General features: G+C 43.3%; 1 protein-coding gene across 1 annotated transcript; it reads left to right on the top strand.

Moving 5' to 3' along the window:
• Positions 1–3,964: 3,964 nt before the first annotated feature.
• On the top strand, positions 3,965–14,828 carry igf1 (insulin-like growth factor 1; the record flags this gene model as incomplete). Its single annotated transcript, XM_083691769.1, has 4 exons — positions 3,965–4,020; positions 5,391–5,550; positions 13,055–13,236; positions 14,769–14,828. The coding sequence occupies exons 1-4, from the start codon at positions 3,973–3,975 to the stop codon at positions 14,826–14,828; spliced, it is 450 nt and encodes a 149-aa protein (XP_083547895.1). The 5' UTR covers positions 3,965–3,972.

Raw genomic sequence — 14,828 nt, 5'->3', positions numbered from 1 at the left:
ATAAACATGTTATTAGACACATGTTTTAAAAAGGAATGTATTCCTAAATGTCTTGGAACTATCAGGGTTTTTCCTCTAGCAAGTGCACTTGATGAACCGTCCACCTCCCAGTAACTTGTGCATGCTTGCATTATATCACTCAATGATTTGTATGGTGTTTTGCACACAAACACACACACACAAACACACACACACACACAATCCTGTATCTACTTGTATTTGTCTCAGTGGGACTTCCCTTTGTTTTGTAATAGAGAGAATGTTGGCATTTTTACAGAGTAATGCCACTATCATAGAATTGTAATTTAGAGCTATGATCCTCTGTTGAACAATAGCTTTTTTCACATTCACATGGGCCATGTCTGGAGAAAATGACCCGATACACTGGTTTGTAAGCTATTATTACAATAAATTCTGCATGCCTTCTGAGAACACTTAGCTATTTCTGAAACTTTGTTTTACGGGAATCCAGCAAGGTCATCAATCAGACACAGACAGTTAAACTATCATAGAAAAGCATTTAGATTGGGGTTTGATTATCAACAGGCGCCATGGAATTTCCTGCCCACTTCACTGAAAAACATTTTGACCCCTACATGTTGCTGCGGCAACGGTGAATATCAAAACAAGCACCCCTCTCTCGCTCTGCTCCATGACTCACCTTTATTTCTTCCATATGAACAGACATATAAGACGTGTATGGCACAGAGAATATCTTTGATAACACACACATATCAGCTCCACAGCCCTCTTTCTTGATTGAAAACCACAAAACATCACTGAGTGAGTAGATTATGAACAGAAAAAAATTGAAGCCCCAAATGACCCCGTCCATGTCCTGCGTGCAATAAAAAGCCACGTTTCATTGTTGCGAACAAAGCTTTTTCTGGTTAAATTACTGAACAAAGATATATAGCCACAGAGAAATATAGCACAGAGAACTCACTGAAGTGGAAAAGGCTCAAACTAATTAAGGGAATATACTGTAAGAGGATAGTTCTTCCAATTAGGATAGAGGCTGTGAGGGAGGAATGAAACGGCCTTCTCAGTGAGTGTTTGTCCTCATGTGAACCTCTCTGTGTGCCCAGACACATCCCCAGCCACGTATCCCCTCCCCCCGGCCTTGGGTACCAGCCCTGTGTGATCCCCACACCTCTCCATCCTCTCAGAGCTCTGTATGCACAGTGTTCAGTGCACTCACACTGGCTTAACAACCACAGTCTGCTCTCCAATGCCTATTCTTTCTCCCTGACCCATTTGTATTCTGGACCATTGTCTTTACCTCTGTGGCCTAACGTGGGCATGTTTGGCACAGTGGGCCAGACAGAGGACACTGTCAACACTCCTTCCCTCTTCACCAGAATCCCTGGGAGTGAAAACAAGCCTTTTCCTGGTCAATGACTTCAATGAGTTGGGCCAGGCGCCTCCTGAGAGAGAGAGGGGGGGTGGAGAGAGAGAGAGAGAGAGAGAGAGAGAGAGAGAGAGAGAGAGAGAGAGAGAGAGAGAGAGAGAGAGAGACACAGACAGACAGAGACAGAGACAGAGACAGAGACAGAGACAGAGACAGAGACAGAGACAGAGACAGAGACAGAGTGAGTGAGTGATTGAGTGAGAGAGCAAGAGAGAGTGAGAGACAAAGAGAGACAGAATGTGAGTGAGTGAGTGAGAGATAGAGAGATAGAGAGAGAGAGAGAGAGAGAGAGAGAGAGAGAGAGAGAGAGAGAGGGAGAGAGAGGGAGAAAGAGAGGGAGAGAGAGGGAGAAAGAGAGAGGGGAGGATAGAGCAGGCTGGCAGGGGGACAGCCCTGAATACTGCATATTAAAGCAGGGGAAAGAGGGAAGGTCAGCCTACTGCATCCACTGCATCAGACACAGAGAGACAAGAGCTCCATCATTACTGCCAGACCGCAGTAACAGTTTGTGATGATTCACTGATATAACTTATAACTGGTTGTAAACACCTCATAGGACAATTGCTGAGACATTTGACTTGTTAAAACACAGTAATTGACAGACATATTTATGTGTTTGGCACCAGAATCTCCTGATTTAAACAAGGTCAGCCTCTGGTTTTTGAAAGCAGCTTTGTCTTTCATCTTTGGTACATCATCGTATATTCCATGTGCCAGCTCTGGACTGTGACGCAATCCATCAGGGACTGGTAATGGAGAAGTGGTGTACATCCTGCCTCTGTCTGTCTGTGCCAGTCAGCACATCTGAGATTATGATGTCAAATGTCCTGAAGGGAGAGAGCCACTAGGGTTATGCACTTACAGGCTTGACAATGTACCCCATCTGCTAGGAGGCTGTAGATAAGCCATGCAGGGCCTCTGGAGACCAAAGGATTTGAGATGAGGGTGTTTGGGCTGGGGCGTGATCTCAGTCTTCTGGGAGTCTTGAGGTTCATGAAACCTTTGATATTTCTCACTCTGGTAATCCGCCAAAGCCTTAGTGTTGTGATAATTTAACGGAAAGAGATACCACACGGATATACAGCATCACATGTTAGATTAAGGGAAATACAAAACCTGTTTCCAAAACCGTGCATCTGCATGGCAGAATTTGTGAATATAATTTAAGTGAATGTACAAATCAGTCCAGCCTGTTGGGTGTGTGGATAGGTAACTTGAGTGTCCTCTTTTGATGTAGGAAAGTGTTTAGATGGATACATTTGTGGGTTTTGACCCACTTTGGTGCTTCTAGGTGTTGTCTTCGCCTGACTGTGTCCACAGTTGTCGGTGGATACGACCTTGTTTATGTCATGACACTGTCCAAGCTAGATGGATATGTGCTGATGTCCTGCTTTATGATTGCGTCAGCACTGATCTCCTGTTTCGTGATTGGATCATTGCTGATCTCAACTCTCCTTAAGCCCTGGCACAATTAGGCAGTGGTCTTTCAAAACACTGCCTCTTTCAAAACACTGGCCCTTCTTGGAAAAAGAGAGGATTTCCCTATCCATGAGTAATGCATATATGCAATGCAATAAGTCATGTTATTAGCAAATACTGAGCCTAATGTCACCAGATAGGAGAGAAAGGTAAAGCTTCATATTTTGGAAAATAAAAATAATGATATAATTCTATTAATATTATATCAATTATGTTACTGTTTTCCATATAGGTTGAGTTATCAAGTGGCAGTGTTGTGCAGTGACATCACTGGGTTGAGTTCAGGACTAGGACACAGTACTTAGACATGCTTGATGGAAAATAAACATAACATCCGTTATGTGCCACTTTTGTCAAACACATTCAAACCAAAATGTATGATCTAAGCAAGTGTAATACCAGTGCAATACGCATATGTGAATAAATAACCTAAACATTTCACACTATGCAATAGTGTAGGCAATACAGTAATAATCACTGAGTCATATTGATGACATATCTAAATCTAAAGTTAGAGAAAATGAACACAGGCAGCCAATGTAAATGATGAACACATTTCCATGAAAATCCAAGATATGGCACCTAATTTACGCACGAGCGCATCGTGAACATTAATTCTATTTTCCAAGCTGCAACAACTCATCCATGAGATTTCTACACCTAACAAGCTCTGATCTGCACGGGTGGCACGGTATATCTAATTCTATCTTGACTTGAACTACTAACCAAGTCTTAAAGAGATCAAAATTCAATCCCATTCTAAGAAAAAAAAAAGAAATGACGTTATTTGAATATGTGCCCAAAATCCTTAATGAATAACTCAGGACGAGGAGAAGGCAAATGCTGCCCCAGCTGTTTCCTGTTGAACATGTCTGTGTAATGTAGATAAATGTGAGGGATTTTCTCTCTAAATCCGTCTCCTGTTCGCTAAATCTCACTTCTCAAAAACGAGCCTGCGCAATGGAACAAAGTCGGAATATTGAGATGTGACATTGCCTGCATCTCATCCTCTTTCTCGCTGTTTTTAATGACTTCAAACAAGTTCATTTTTGCTGGGCTTTGTCGTGCGGAGACCCGTGGGGATGTCTAGCGGTCATTTCTTTCAGTGGCATTTATGTGATGTCTTCAAGGTAACTTAACTGATTTCCTTTGACACCAAATTGTCACCTTGGTTATTCAATAATTGAGTTTTATTGACTAGGAAAAAACTGATTTATTTTCAGGATAAATGCATAAATTAATAAAGACTAATGTATTAGCTGCTGATTTTGGCTCGGGGTTTTTTTAAGGGTAAAATCCGTTTTATATAGACTGTTTCAACATTCCTTTATGAGAATATGTCAGAAGGTAGATCTATATTCATTATTATTTGAGTGCATGTATGAGTTATTTCACATAGTATCTTAATTATATAGAATCTTTACTTTCCTTGACTTTCTGAAATTACTTATATCTGCTGGTATGCCTGTGTGCATGAGTTAGCACACTCCTTGGATGTTTGAATGCGTTTCCAGCAATAAGAGTTTCAACACGTTTGCGCAGTGCGCGCTGGTCAGTGCAATTTCCATCATTATAAACCACTAATGCTGCGTACATTACTCAACTTTCAAAGTAAATACTGCTGACACTGCATTACAGCACATCGTTGGCTCATGAGAAAAACTTTAGAAATAAGGAAGAGCTTAAGAACTCTAAAAGGTTTGGACATAGGGTGTATGTGGTAAAGGGTTGTGATGTAGATGGATCCTGTGTATATTATCTTTATTATGTAAATTTGGCCTGCTTAGCTTCCTCTGCTGGGTTTGGCGGGTGAGCGGTTTTCCATCTCACATTTGGATAGGCTATCCCTGGCTCATGGTCCGTTGGTTTTGTGCTCAGACTGAAAGCAGGGAAGGGCATCGTTGCGTTATCTTACGAAGATGATAAACCACTGTCTCTGAATATGGACGCTTTGAAAGACATCTGGTCTCATTGATTGGTTTGCGCACTAGAGCAGCCCGAATAGTTCTGCGTGCAATCCCTAGGCTATACGAAATATCCTTTATTGATTGCCATCCAAAACGTTTGATTATGCATTATGCAGTATCATCTGAGACATGGCATCAAGCCCATCGCCTTACATAGGTGTGCATTTAGCTTGCTTCTCACTGGAACGCGCACCAGGTAAGGGCTCGTGCAGTCACTTCCCCAGTGTGCCAAATGGCCTATACAGTCTAGGCTATGTGCGTAAAATGACATGGTCACAACAATAAGCAGGTTATCTACCCATATGCCATTTCTCTGTTATCGCGTTTGTTGTCACAATTCCCTGTCATGTTGCCACCTGTTCCTTCACCGGAGAGCTGACTGTTTTACATATTTTCAGTGATTATTGAAATGATGATGACGTTTATTCACTGCTGTTCAGAGATACTGATGTTATGAATTACACTACGCTACTGTTACTCTACTTCATTCTTCTTTCAGTGTCTAACTGTCTCCTTCTCCCCATTGAACGCAGTGTACGATGTGCTGTATCTCCTGTACCCACACCCTCTCACTACTGCTGTGCGTCCTAACCCTGACTCCGGCGGCAACAGGGGCGGGGCCAGAGACCCTGTGTGGGGCGGAGCTGGTCGACACGCTGCAGTTTGTGTGTGGAGACAGAGGCTTTTATTTCAGTAAGTGCACCTTTTATTTATTCATAAAGGATTGCTGCTTCTCTCCCAAAGCGCTAATGCGTACCTCATAAATAAAAAAGGAGCAGATTTCTCAACTTGCCTTAACTGCATGCTCTCCGTCTCTTTCTTCATTCTTATTAAACATGTCTGCTATAGTCTTATCAGTGAGGAGAGTTGATGTGCATGTACATTTGTCTTAATTCCTAGTTGTGACGGATTTTATTAATGGAATATACAGTATGAAATGGTGCCAGACGCTTGAAGAAGCAGTGAGGTTCTAGGGGTTGCTGAGAAGTAAATGAAGTGTAGATTGATGTTAAACAGCTACATGTATATTATGCTCATGGCGAATCGCTGCGTTGCCCATGGGGATAAGGCTTTAATTGGAATTTGGCTGACTAACTGTAAGAGAGAGGAGGAGAAAAAAAAAATGTTGCAGTGAACTTTTTTTTTCCACCAGAAAAGGGAAAGCTACCCAAAGAAAACCCTCCACTAAGAATCCAAGACTTAAATCTCCTATTTTCCATTAGAGGCACAAAGGCCAGAACAGCATACGATATATGAAGCAGCTGAGGCAAGGTGCTATGTTCTCCCACTCTGCAGCAGCCAGTGTTCCTAAAGACATGCACCCGGATCCCCCTCTCACGGACTAGTACCCATTAGAACCATGCCATGGACTCAGAAGGGTTTGCATTCATGTACTGTAGAATAGTGGCATTTCAAATGTTGTAGGACCCATGAGTGGCATCCAAAGAAACTACCGCACATGCAAGTACTGTATCAAGCCCTCTTTTCAAGTATCACCTCTCCAGGGATCGGAGGATGGGCTCATTGTAATGCATGGAATGGAATGGGGAATGGTATCAAACACATGTGTTTGATACCATTCCCCATTCCATTCCATGCTCATCGTCAGATTTCTACCTCCACCAGCCTCCACTGCACCTCTCCAAGGCGAAACAAATGTGGGCACTTTCTATTTGTATCTCTGACATGCCAACACAGTATTGAGGGATGCCAATCTTCCTGAGAAAGAACATAACATTATGTGTTACATAATGGTGTTCCGTGTTAGATAAATGACAAATGCATAATTATGCACTGTGGTATACCACTGTTATGATTTAGCGGTAGGAGGTTGATGCTGCTTTTGACCAGTTGAGAACTCTTTGTGAGTGATGACGTTTGGAAAACTTGATGAAATATTCAATATGTGTAAAGATTTTGATGAGGTGTGAGGGTGTCAGAGAGATTTGATGATGTGAGACAGTGTTAGAGTTGTATGTGTTCTTGGAGTGTTAATATGAATTTGGAGTCTTTTTTATGAGTTAACATAACCTGACATAATCTATTGAAATATAACAGTATCTTCAAATGTGAACTGATTGATGAATTGAACGGTGGACAAAGCAGCAAATTAACCAAATCACGAACTCTCTGGGCCAATCATAGACCTTAACTGACCTGTCTTGTGTCTCTGAGAATTTATTCAAAGACGTTTGGGTCTTGACTGCATATGCCGTATGAATATACTGAGCAGTCATTGAGCTGCAAAGCGTCCATCCATCAATGCCTCAGTCTCTTGAGTCATAGTAAAAAAAAAAGAAGGGCATTTCATGCACACTCCATACTTTCTTGAAAAAACAATGAGGTATGTGCAGCAGGGTGCTTGCCGTGGAAAATATGTCTCTCTCCTGCTGTCAGAAGGAACCACACGTAGAATGGTGACTCTTTAGGTGAGATATCTGGAGAATCCATTTCAGGAGGTCTGTTGTCTCTTGCACCAGGGAGTTTGTGACAGCTGGGTCTAGTCTGCTCCCACCCTGAACTCTTCCCCTCCAGTCTGCACGTGTTGAACTTGGCAGCCCCCAGAGTGATGATGTGTCCTCAGAGAGTGTTACAGTGTTGCAGGGACACTGGGCTTTCTGTGGTGAGAGAGACGGAGGGAGCACCAGTCCACCTTACCCATGTCACTGGTAAAGTCACTGCACTTGAATTTCAAGACTTCAGATTTCATTACCTTGACAGAAATGTGAAATACTACTCGGTGGAAAAATCTTTTTATTGAAAATAAAATCCACAACCGTAGTCAGTTTTTCCAATTATTAGCCTGACCTAGAAATCTTCACTTGTCTTTGTAATGCTTTAGCAGGCAAACTCATCCTGGGTTTAGTGGAGTGAGGTAGATAGACATTCTATAGTATGAATCATGTCTGGGGTTGGGGTGTCTTGGTCAGTGTCTGGGTACCCTATATGTTTCCACATGGGCGGAGAAAACCCCAGATCAGTGGGGGCAGATACTCTGGAAGCCATCAAACAGCTCTTCCCGCCCTTGTCCAGTAACTCACATCCATTTTCTGCAGAAATTAACCCTGCATAATGTTAATTCTAGAGTGACTCAGGGATGTAGTCCTGCTGTTTAATTGTGAACCCCCAGGGATGCACCCACACTCCTGAGTGAACTGGGATATGTGGAATTACAACTGAATAGGAATGAGGGATGGCTTATATGCAGGGGAGGCTGGTGGAGGTAGAAATCTAAGGATAGGCTCATTGCAATGCATCCATTCCATGCATTACAATGAGTCTATCCTCCGATTTCCACCTCCACCAGCCTCCACTGCTTCCATGGTACTAGTCTCCTAGTATCTTGTTTACCCACTGTATGATAAAAGGTTATGTCCAAATCTCTAGAGTAGATGTTGGGAATATTAGTCAGGCACATTTTTGCTTGTCAGTTATGCAGAGCCATATGTCATGGCCAGTGTTTCAAACCATGTTTGGGGGCATAGATATTCAGTTACACAAAGCATAGGAAAACCAATGCATTGTCTTTGTTTCCCAGGCTTGGGGTTTGGCCTTTGTGTCACACAATAAGCTATGAGCTCACAGTGAGAGACACGTTTATGTATTCAAAAATGTTGGTTTCTTAAGATGTCTTTGGAAGACAGTGTCAGGAACTGTGCCAACCCCAACCCCCTACCTACGACATGTGAAAAGAATCAGGAATAGGAGAGGCGACTTTTAAGCAGCCATTGATGAGACTTCCTTTCTCAGTCTTGTTTGCCTGTGTCTGTTATATTTGAAGCAGCTGGAGAGTGAGAGTGTAGAATGTGTAAATAGCACATCAGCCACACACATACACACACACACACACACACGCACGCACGCACGCACGCACGCACGCACGCACACACGCACGCACGCACGCACGCACGCACGCACACACACACACACACACACACACACACACACCCATCCTCCCACACACACACACCCATCCTCCCACACACACACACCCATCCTCCCACACACACACACACACACACACACACACACGCACACACACACGCACACACACACGCACACACACACACACACGCACACACACACGCACACACACACGCACACACACACACACACACACACACACACACACACACACACACACACACACACACACACACACATACACACACAGAGCTAGGCCTTGTCCCTGAGCAGCAGGGGATTATGAGGATTACAGTATGATCAGGATGCCCCCCTCCTCCTTCTCCCTAGTTCTACACTGGACCTGAACACACAGCGGAAGGCACTCAGCGCTAAAGAAAGGCCTCCTGTGTCCACCTCATCACTGCAAAAAGGTGTCGTTTTCCAATGAGGGCTGAAATAAAATCTTTGACCCTCTCTGAATTGCTACTCAGCAGAACAAAGAGGCAACTCATGAAAAGGACAGGCAAGGAGCCTCTAGATTTAGTCCTGTCAATGTGGAGGAGTCACCACACCAGGGCTTTAAGTACACCTGGGGAGCTATCGGAAATGCTGACCATACTTGACCTTTATTAAGACTGTCTTAGGCATTCATATATCCATTATAACCTAGAGATCATGGGCCTCTATTAGAGCAAAAACCGAAACAATATAATTCTGATAAAAATGTTCAGTTGCATCTTCTCAGAGCTTGCCAATTCATTGTCACATCATTTAGAGATGCCCGGGCTCCTCAGCATATCGTATGCCCTGGGACTGTGTCTGTTGGAGAAAGATCCTCCATGTCCTTTAATACTAGGCTTTTAATTGCGTAACAAAAGAAGACGAAACTCAGTAGAATATGTGAAGGAAATTTAGTTTGGCTATAAACTCTTTGTGGTACCAGTGATAAAGAGGTAGTTTCCAGGTCTATAGCAGCTTTCGTAGTCCCCGTCCAGCCATAAACTCCCTGACACTCTGCAGGCAGTGCGCTGCACCGGCTCCAAGAATCCAAAGTTTTTTATTGACCACGGCGAGGCTGTAAAACTCAGATCCTTGCTGTGCCACTCTGGAAGGGGAATCCAGCCTTCTCTTTCCAGTGCTGCTCCTTTGAGGAATGTACGCTATGTGCTGCATCCAGCAAAGCACTATACCCAAGTGGCCAGATGGAGCAGTGACACCCCCCCCCCCCCCCCCCCAATCAGAAGTGCCAAAAGGGGACAACTGAAATGTGTTGTTAGACAATCATCCTTGGGGGATCAATAATCAATAATCAAAATCTATAATAGATATATTGCGATGATAGGCTTGTACTGAAAACCTGTGAACTGAAGGTTTTTGACCCCCACATGTGATTTACATGTATGAAACATATAAACCCTGGCCTGTAATGGTACCCAGAGGTCAATCATGACATTCTATCTAGAAGTGCGTCTTCCTCAGGTAAAGAAGGGGAAACAATTGTTATTTGGTAGACCAGCAATTTGTTATTTGGTTCACCCCTTGTGTATTAATGCTTAGACTAATACTAAACAGGACAGATTATATGACCCCCCACTCCACAATAGATGTATGCAACATAACAAACACCAAAACCAAAAAAATGCACCCTAATCTGTCATGCATGCCTAAGAGCAAGCACAGACACAAACAAAAGATGTGTCTACTAATCTGACCTGAATGGCTGTGGCCAAATTAAAAAACAATGGCTTTCACCACGGATCCCCCCTCAAACTGGCTGTCTCAAACCACTGGGCCGGACGGCCCTGGCAGCAAAGTTGTTTTCCCTGTTTGTTTACGACAGCTCACGGACAGCAACTCTTTGTTTATGGGGATTACAGTGGTGATCCCTTGAAATGCGGCACTTAAAACCTTCAAAACCTATTCCACCTGATTATTCTGCTGTTCTAAAACCTGCTTCAGCTGATTATTCTACATGTTAAAACCTGCTTCCAGCTGATTTTTCTCTCCTCTCCAGCTGTTTGTTCAGCAGGGTTACGGGTTATTTTGAGAATAATAGCGGATCTTAATTTGTAAGGCTTTATTTGAAGGGATTGGAAAACAGGCCAGAGAGCTATGCACAGTTGACTCCTGGCTCGCAAACAACCTGTCTGATTATATAATCACAGACTAGGGGCTCACAATCATGTTTCTCTCCCAAAAGTTCATGTCAGACATCAAGACCAGTGGTTAAAGGACAATCCAAAAGAGAGCTCAGACTGGCTTAATTGGACTATGCATCAGTGGACACCTCATACCCTGATCTCTTCATGAGTCAGCCAACTGTAGGCTAAAACATTAGTCCTAGGTAAGTGATATTGGAGACAAGAAAGAGATGAGTACCCAATAGCTCAATAGGGACACTGCAACGGAATGATTGACTGGTTTGCCCTCAATGACCTGCAGGAAGTGGCTCGAACTTGTGGCACAGTACAGTACTGTCGATGCAGGAATTCCCCCTTGATTATGTCCTTCAGACTGGTATGCCTCTGCCGGACCCCTGAGCACCTTGCAGTGTTGCTCATTAGTATCTGCAGCACCCTCCAACGTACCTTTAAAACCCGCCCACCTTTCAGTGTCCATGATGGCCACATACAGTATCTCACAATTTTCCCTGCTATAATTTCCCCTCCCACCCCAGCTCACTCCATCATCCTATTGTAGTGTGACTTTACCCAGGGTGTTAAGGGCTGTGAAGAGATGCATCTGTTTCTGAATTGGAGCTCCTCTCCTTCCAAAACAACATTGTCAGGATAAGGCAAGCAGAGAGCAGAAGTTAATGCACTTTGTCAGCACTGGCAGGCTTCCGAGCCAAGAGCTATTAACTCTGAAAGGGAAAGGCATTTCCTCCTTGTAAATGCCATATTAAATTATTATTATTTCATTTGGTAACAGGGAAAAGCCTATCAGAGCTATATTGCCCGAGGTGAGTGGGGAATTGTAAATGGAGAGAGTGGGATATTTTTTAAAGGCCACTGAAAGCAGGTGGGTTTGGAGGATGAGAGTCCAACGCTGTTGACATTCAGGTGTGAGAGGAGTTCCCTTCCATATACATAAATGCTTCAGGTGACCAGTGCTCCAATTCATGAAAGAAATATCAGCAATATTGAGTTGAACCAGACCTCCATGACATCTACTGAAAGACCCCCTCTGTGGCTAGTCATGGGAACTGTGGGTCTACTGTCTAATGTGGATGAGAAAGGTCATACAGTGATTAGTTGATCACCCTAACCCCATGCTGGAGTGTGTCTTTAAATCACTGAAAATCAAAGGATTTAGTGAAAGAGTTGTAATACAAAAGTAATGTACACTAGAACACCTGTTAAGGGATCATTCCAATGGAACCCATATCTCTATATATATGCCCAGTGAATAGTTTACTTTATACTATGATATCAACAAGCTGCCACCTTTTATACACAATTTCAACCTATCCAATATATTCCTAATATTTGAGGAATATCAAATCCACCTTACCCAATCCAAAGTGGAAAGCCCCCCTTTGCACCAAGGCAGCTACAACTGTACACTCCAACTGTAGATAGAGTTCAACTGGGCTGTGACAGTGTCAGCAGTAAAGGGTTGCTGGATTGCCAGGTGAAAATGTGAATGAAGAGAGGAGCCCAGCCACCAGAGGGTTTTTCACCAGGCTGAATGTGATATTCTCAACATTTAGGTGACTGTGACCTCCTTTTACTGGGGAAGAGCTGCCAAATAAGGTCCACACAGTGCAATGTGATACCCTGTAAATTGTACACCGAAGAAATCCATGTCATTAATGCTGTCTATATATCCGAATAATCAGGCCCACGACCTGGCCGTTAGCATTCAGCTATTACAGTACAGGGCCTAAAGCTTGGCTGCAAGCCACAACATTAGAGCTTTTCTTTTTTTTATTTTAGTAATAAAATAAACTGCTCACAGATAAAATGCCTTGGAGGAAAAACCTGCTCTATAGATGTTGGTCTTAATCAATCATCTGCTTATGTATGTGATCCCATTGACTTTCTTCAGAGCACCTGTGGCTGACTTAGCATAACGTACCAATGGCACTAACTCTCCTGTAACCTTTATCAACATGCAGATACATCTGAATTATTTTGTAACATGGAGGGTTTAAACACGGAGAGTCATTAACAAGTATCTTTTTTTCGCTTCCTGCATGAACCACAGAGCAATACAAGGTTGTCCTGGCTTTGGTTAATAAGTTAATAGGTAATAACACAAACTCTTCTTGTGTTCTTCTCTTCCTCAGGTAAACCGACAGGCTATGGCCCCAGTTCACGGCGGTCACATAACCGTGGCATTGTGGACGAGTGCTGCTTCCAGAGTTGTGAGCTGCGGCGGCTCGAGATGTACTGTGCACCTGTCAAGTCTGGCAAGGCAGCTCGCTCTGTGCGGGCGCAGCGCCACACAGACATGCCAAGAACACCTAAGGTTAGTACTGCAGGGCACAAAGTGGACAGAAGCACAGAGCGTAGGACAGCACAGCACCCAGACAAGACTAAAACCAAGAAGGTGAGCACAGCCCCAAACAGATACACCAAAAAAAAATAAAAAAGAGGTTACACAGTTGACATCAGGGTGACAGAGTGGACAGTAACATAGCAGATTGTACAGTAGTGTTTAATCTTGTGGGGCACCCAATTCATATGATTGCTTTGGTATTTTGCTTGTCTTGGTTTTCCTCAGAGCATGTATTCAAAATAACTGTTTCATGTGAAAGGCTGCATATACTGTACTCTCCCTGAGGAAGGGGAAAAGCACCAATAACTGACTTCATTCTCATATTCACCCCTCAAATAGTAGCTTATTCTTCCATTGTGGACAGTAGATCATCAGTCACAATGGATAGCAAAGCCATTATACCTAAAACGCTTTATTTTCCCCACAGAAACCTTTATCTGGGCATAGTCACCCATCCTGCAAGGTATGTCACTCCCCCACTGCAGTGATGGGACTTTGTGAAGTAGGCTGCAGCATGCTTTGATTGGTCCCATCAAAGATGATGCATGCTTGGATCATTGCCATATATGGTATACACCAGGGGAGGCTGGTGGAGGTAGAAATCGGAGGACGGGCTCATTGCTCAATGGAACGGAATAGGGAATGGTTTCAAACACGTGTGCATTACAATGAGCCCGTCCTCCGATTTCTACCTCCACCAGCCTCTACTGATATACACAGTGTGTATTCATTATTTGCATGTCAGATATACAAAATCAATGACTCCATGCAAGCATTATTATAGAGTAGCCATCTGCTGAGTCATCAAAGTCTTGACTTCTTTGTGAGAGGGAAAGAAATACGAGCTGTCAGTTGTCAAGCCCAGTACAACAAAGAGGCACTCTATTACCAAAACCAGTGTGTTCTAGACTTTAAAACAAAAGCAAGGGAACCAAAAGAAAGAGAACACTGCCAGATGTAGACACTTTTTCATTTTCCCTGGTTTCCCATTTGTGTGCCAGTGTCATCCTTTTAAGATTTGACTTGGCTTTTTTACGGCTCTCTTCTCAAAAAAGAAAGCCATTAGTGAGAGAGGGGACTAAGTGGTTTCTGTGGTAAACCCTTGGGCACTCTCTCCCCGGACATATTCCACTTTCATATTGTACATCATGTGCTGAAATTCTTGCCACTGGTCGTAACAGATTGGTGCATGCAGGGTCCAGGGATGAGGCATAGGTGTAATCACACTTTCCTCTATGCAGTGGCTTCTTGTCAATACAGTTCTGGTGCGTTGTGGTACAGATTATTATTGACGTATCATTCTTTCTGTTCCAGTTTGGGAGGATACTGTTTGTGCCTATTTTACATGAGGAAAAAAAAAAGCTTTTATGAATCATCACCCATTCATTGTACAGCTGTGTTGTTCTAGGCACAGACGCAGGTTTCTGACCCAAAGCTGTTTTCCAACTCTCTTAATCCGTAACGCTAGTGTTTCTCTGAAATCTGTTTCCTCTCTGTTTCAGGAGGTACATCAGAAGAATTCAAGTCGAGGTAACACAGGAGGCAGAAACTACCGAATGTAG

Source organism: Argentina silus (genome assembly GCF_951799395.1).
Source record: "Argentina silus genome assembly, chromosome: 20".
NCBI lineage: Eukaryota > Metazoa > Chordata > Actinopteri > Argentiniformes > Argentinidae > Argentina > Argentina silus.
This window is presented reverse-complemented; position numbering and strand designations above follow the sequence as displayed.